Source organism: Cebidichthys violaceus, unplaced genomic scaffold (genome assembly GCF_023349555.1).
Source record: "Cebidichthys violaceus isolate CVI_PGR_0920_01 unplaced genomic scaffold, fCebVio1.0.p SCAF_29, whole genome shotgun sequence".
NCBI classification, from domain to species: domain Eukaryota; kingdom Metazoa; phylum Chordata; class Actinopteri; order Perciformes; family Stichaeidae; genus Cebidichthys; species Cebidichthys violaceus.
In genome coordinates, this window is record NW_027176472.1 from 1,812,860 (window position 1) to 1,818,859 (window position 6,000).

The following is a 6,000-nucleotide window of genomic DNA, read 5'->3' on the forward strand; positions in this document are numbered from 1 at the left end:
CATGCAACTAATGCAGTAAGATGAAGATGAGACAAAAACCAAAGAGCAAAAAACAGAAAGAGCCCAGAAACAAAAGGAGGAGGAGAACAAAAAAAGGGGGCGGGGCAACCAAAAGGAACAGTGCGTTGTGTTCATGGTTGTACTTTGATGAAAAAGTAGAACATAGGGAAGAAAATGTTGTGCCTATGAAGCAATAATCACCTTCGCTGGGGATGACTAGAATGTACGGCGTTGTTATTTGTCCCCTACCTATTACCACTAAGGCCAAGGGCCGCATGTCCCGCCGGAAAGCATGAAGAAGAGAGGGAAGAAAACAAACAACAACAAAAAGAGAAGAGAGAGAAGAAAAGAGGCTAAGAAAAATAGACGTAGAGTTTTCTTTATCCATTTCATCAATATTTAGACTTTTCAATTGCACAATCTGTCTTAGAGGAGAGAAGTTACAGTGGTGAGAGATAAAACCATTAAGACCAGTAGGACAGCTAGCACTGGGATGTGGACTGGGATGTGAGTGGACCTGGTGTCAGGATGTGGACTGGGATGTGAGTGGTCCTGGTGTCAGGATGTGGACTGGGATGTGAGTGGACCTGGTGTCAGGATGTGGACTGAGATGTGACTGGACCTGGTGACAGGATGTGGACTGGGATGTGAGTGGACCTGGTGTCAGGATGTGGTCTGGGATGTGAGTGGACCTGGTGTCAGGATGTGGACTGGGATGTGACTGGTTGTCAGGATGTGGACTGGGATGTGATTGGACCTGGTGTCAGGATGTGGTCTGGGATGTGACTGGTTGTCAGGATGTGGACTGGGATGTGATTGGACCTGGTGTCAGGATGTGGTCTGGGATGTGAGTGGACCTGGTGTCAGGATGTGGACTGGGATGTGACTGGTTGTCAGGATGTGGACTGGGATGTGATTGGACCTGGTGTCAGGATGTGGACTGGGATGTGAGTGGACCTGGTGTCAGGATGTGGACTGGGATGTGACTGGTTGTCAGGATGTGGACTGGGATGTGATTGGACCTGGTGTCAGGATGTGGACTGGGATGTGAGTGGACCTGGTGGCAGGATGTGGACTGGGATGTGACTGGTTGTCAGGATGTGGACTGGGATGTGAGTGGACCTGGTGACAGGATGTGGACTGGGATGTGAGTGGACCTGGTGTCAGGATGTGGACTGGGATGTGACTGGTTGTCAGGATGTGGACTGGGATGTGAGTGGACCTGGTGACAGGATGTGGACTGGGATGTGAGTGGACCTGGTGTCAGGATGTGGACTGGGATGTGAGTGGACCTGGTGGCAGGATGTGGACTGGGATGTGACTGGACCTGGTGTCAGGATGTGGACTGGGATGTGAGTGGACCTGGTGGAAGGATGTGGACTGGGATGTGAGTGGACCTGGTGGCAGGATGTGGACTGGGATGTGACTGGACCTGGTGTCAGGATGTGGACTGGGATGTGAGTGGACCTGGTGTCAGGATGTGGACTGGGATGTGAGTGGATCTGGTGGCAGGATGTGGACTGGGATGTGAGTGGACCTGGTGTCAGGATGTGGACTGGGATGTGACTGGTTGTCAGGATGTGGACTGGGATGTGACTGGACCTGGTGTCAGGATGTGGACTGGGATGTGACTGGACCTGTATGTGTTTCAGTAGATGCAGATGCGGTGCTGGGGGTTAACTGCTGAGTCGGCCGGTCTGGCTGGACGGGTTAATAAAAATAAAAGTAGGAAATGGAAGAGAGAAGAAATGAAGAGATGGTTGAAAGAAAAAAAGAAGAATGAACTTGGTGGCAAAGATTGGAGGCAAAGACTCAATCTGTGATCTGGGTTCTTAGTTCAGACACAAAGACGGATCTGGTCTTTAGATAACAGTCACGGTCTGTAGAAGCTATACTGAGGAGGCCAGGTGGCTTAAAGGAACCCTCAGAGTGTCGATGTGGAGGCCTCCATGGAGACGGGGTGCTAACCAACCATGAGCCTTTAAACTAAAGTTCATCTAAATGATTAATAACGTTTCTCAGAAGCAAAGAAATGTTCAACCTCAGTCGGTGAAGTCAAAGAAGCAGGTTTCTGGTTTTCAGGTTTTCTGGTTTTCAGGTAAAACTACAGTGATGAGAGGAAACGGTCAATAAGCATGTTCTTGAGTCTCCTCTTTATCGAATGATCATTTGATCAAAGAAAACAGCTCCAGTCATTCACTGATTTGAACTGTTTTCTTTAGGTCCATGACATAAAATCCCCCAAAAACTCTTTGTGACGCTAACAAACATGGGAATAACGTCAAATCTCTCTCCTCGGCTTCTGAAGCTTTGTTTAGTGTCGGTTCGTCCGGTTTCTTTTATTCTGACGCAAAAATAACAACAATGACAAAGCAGCAAAAAAAAAAGAAAGAAAAAGCAGAGGTTTTGTTGCTATGGTTACACACAATTACGTATGCACCGATTGGAAACCGGTGGAACAATGTGGACCAGGTCTACACACACCCCCTTTACTAATCTATTTCCTGATATCAAGAGTTCTTAGCTGGTCAGCTATTGGCTGCTTTGGGCTTCATGACCAGTCACTGTGGTTTTATGTTTATTGATTATTAATATTATCTACCTGAAAACTGATTCACCTTCTGACAAAACACCTGGATCTTTGGCTCTGTCTAACGTCACTAAACCTGGTTTCTTTAGTAACCAGCTGACGTCTCTGTCTTGGACACATTAGACCAGACAGCAGCTAGCAGACATACGTTCATCGTCTGCATTAACACTGTTGATTCTACGTTGTAAAAAAGTGATTATTTTGTCACATGAAAGACATGCAAGACAGACAGACAGACAGACAGACAGACAGACAGCAGCGTCTACACAGTAAACCTCCACACTCAGTGCTTTGCACCCAGAAAACAAGCCTGGAAATGGATAAGAGTAAGAAAAAAAAAAAAGAAGAAGAAGCTGATTACAGAGAGAAATGTGCATAAATGAGCAACGAATGCAGATGAGAAACAACACGGGAGCCAAACAGTCAGAGAACACACAGAGATGTGGAAAAATCAAATCAATGTTTGATGCAGATGAAATAATAGAATAGGGAAAAAAAACAACAGAGACGAGGTGAGGAAAATCAATAGTGAGCTGAAAAGCTTTCAAAGCAAAGGAGACGCGGGGAGAGGGCGAGATGGTTAGCCTCCATCATCGGCTCTGATGAAGGCTCTCGATCGGCGCGTTGACGGCCCCGATGCTCCGCTTTACAACAACATGGAGGCAGAGAGAGAGAGATGGAACGAAAAAACAGAGAGCAGGAACGATGAAGAGAGAGAGAGAGAGAGAGAGAGAGAGAGAGAGAGAGAGAGAGAGAGAACGTGAGACAATGAAAGAGGAAGAAGAGAGACGAGGCGATGCAGAGGAGTCATGCAGGAGAACATGGAGAGGAGCTTGCCTAAAGGCTGAGTGTGTGTGTATGTGTGTGTGTGTGTGTGTGTGTGTGTGTGTGTGTGTGTGTGACACTATTCTAGGGGCCGACATCACTAAGAAGTTAAATGAGACATAACATCCTCTATTCCAGAAGTGGAAGGGCGCTCATACCTTTGTTAGCCAGGCGGACACAGTTGATTTTGGTTTCCTGTGGAGAGAAGAGACAGAAGGTGTTCAGGTAAAACCACACGGTCACTTTATGAAGACTAGTTAGAAGGGAGCAGCGGGGTCGGCCATCTTTGATCGATGGAGGACATGGCTTTGGCCACTCATCATCGAGGAGTCGGGACTCTCTGACTGATGAACTCTGTCCAAAGCTTCATGTCAGTTTCCTTCCAAGACTGACTTTGAGTTCAGGTCCAGGTAGAGTTCACTTAAATGGTCCTGATACTGAAGACCCTGAAGACCCTGAAGACCCTGAAGACCCTGAAGACCCTGAAGACCCTGAATCTAATCCAGTACCACGAACTGATCGCTGCTGTTTCTCTGGTCATGTCTCCAGGACTAGAGAACTCTCTGGGGTGCGTTCAAAGAGTAGATACAACTTGTAGTTAATGAGGCAGGAACACACACACACACACACACACACACACACACACACACACACACACACACACACACACACACACACACACACATGCTGTTAACCTTAAAGGTGATTAATGACCATAGTTATCAGTTTCTTTTTCATCACTGATCAGCTTGTTGGTGTAAAAACACAGATGATGAACATCAGGATCAAAAAGATGTTCCTCTATAACTCTCTTTAAACTCTGTACTTTATTTTTATTAGAGTGTATTATTGGAATAATGTGAAGCAATGCTCATAGGTGATTCTGATTAATGGCTCCTTCATCATCACTCATCTTAAGAATAGAGACTGAGGAATGAATGAGGATTATAACACCAGCGTCTCTCCATCTGTCTCCTGTCTCAGCTTCCTGTTGTCTCTTTACGTTCCTCTGTGAGCTTCCTGTTGTCTCTTCACGTTCCTCTGTGAGCTTCCTGTTGTCTCTTCACGTTCCTCTGTGAGCTTCCTGTTGTCTCTTCACGTTCCTCTGTGAGCTTCCTGTTGTCTCTTTACGTTCCTTCTTTCTCTTTGCGATAGATCAGAAAGCTCCTCTCTTCGTCCTCGTCAGCAGTAAGAAGACGTATGTTGTCTCACAGAGATCGTCCTCTTTCACACGGTGGCCTGTTTGTCTTCATCAGCAGCTGCTGACACTGACGCCTGTCACTTTATCTTCTGAACAGAATCACTCCCAAGGTTCTGCTCATATTATTATTCATTTTATTCTATTTGGCCTGATTTGTTTCCAGGGTGAGAGGGGTCGGCTACGATCCTTCTCGCTCGCTTCAGGGTCCTTGAAGGGAACAAGTCCTGGAGGGATGGCAGATTGCAGCCGATCACCCTCTCAGCTGAGCGAATGATGCGCTGCAGTCTATCCTTGTCCTTGGCGGTGGCTGCAGAGTACCAGACCGTGATGGAGGAGCAGAGGATGGACTCAATGATGGCGGTGTAGAAGTGCACCATCGTCGTCTTTGGCAGGTTGAACTTCTTCGGCGGCCTCAGGAAGTACTTCCTCTGCTGAGGCTTCTTGGTGATGGAGCTGATGTTGAGCTCCTGGGTTATGATGGAGCCCAGGAAGAGGAAGGATTCCACAGCGTCGACTGGGGAGTCACACAGGGTGATAGGGGCTGGTGGGGCTACGGTCTTCCTGAAATCCACAACCATCTCCGCTGTCTTTAGAGCGTTAAAGTGTTTCAGACCGCACCAGGTCACCAGATGGTCAGTCTTCCACCTGTAGGCGGACTCATCCCCACCAGAGATGAGTCCAATGAGGTTGGTGTCATCCGCGAACTTCAGGAGCTTGATGGACTGGTGACTGGAGGTGCAGCTGTTGGTGTACAGGAAACGGGAAACGGTGCTGATGGTCCGGCAGTTCCTGGGGAGTCCAGATGCTGGAGGATGAAATGAAGGGCCACGGTGACTGCGTCGTGTACAGACCTGTTGGCTCTGTAGGCGAACGGCAGGGGGTCCAGGAGCGGGTCGGTGAGGGTTTTTAGGTGGGACAGGACAAGACTACGGGCCTGTAGTCATTAAGTCCTTTGATCCTTGGTTTTTTGGGGACGGGGATGATGGTGGAGACCTTGAAGCAGGCCGGTACGTGGCATGTCTCCAGGGAGGTGTTGAAGATGTCTGTAAACACCGGAGACAGCTGATCAGCACAATGCTTCAGGGTGGAGGGGGAGACGGAGTCCGGGTCGGCTGCTTTGCGGGGGTTCTGTTTTTTTAAAAAGCCTGTTGACGTCTCTCTCCAGAATAGAGAGAGTCGTCACTGGGGACACTGGGATGGGTGGTACAGAGACATGAGCCCCTGCAACTAAAGAGAGAGAGTGTGTGTGTGTGTGTGTGTGTGTGTGTGTGTGTGTGTGTGTGTGTGTGTGTGTGTGTGTGTGAGAGAGAGAGTGTGTGTGTGTGTGTGTGTGTGAGAGAGAGAGAGAGTGTGTGTGTGTGTGTGTGTGTGTGTGTGTGTTCAG

At 48.1% G+C, this 6,000-nt stretch overlaps 1 protein-coding gene across 12 annotated transcripts in view; it reads right to left on the bottom strand.

The window, feature by feature from the left end:
- The window catches only part of ptprt (protein tyrosine phosphatase receptor type T), a 204,831-nt gene that overhangs the window by 87,356 nt on the left and 111,475 nt on the right, over positions 1 to 6,000 (bottom strand). For 6 of the 12 annotated variants that reach the window (XM_068722012.1, XM_068722009.1, XM_068722008.1 and 3 more), the window contains exons 15-16: positions 3,574 to 3,610; positions 202 to 258 (exon numbers count right to left, since the gene is read on the bottom strand). In XM_068722012.1, the coding sequence (XP_068578113.1) occupies positions 202 to 258; positions 3,574 to 3,610 (94 nt within the window). The remainder of the gene's footprint in view (positions 1 to 201; positions 259 to 3,573; positions 3,611 to 6,000) is intronic. The other 6 variants (XM_068722019.1, XM_068722016.1, XM_068722018.1 and 3 more) reach the window with 2 other exon arrangements.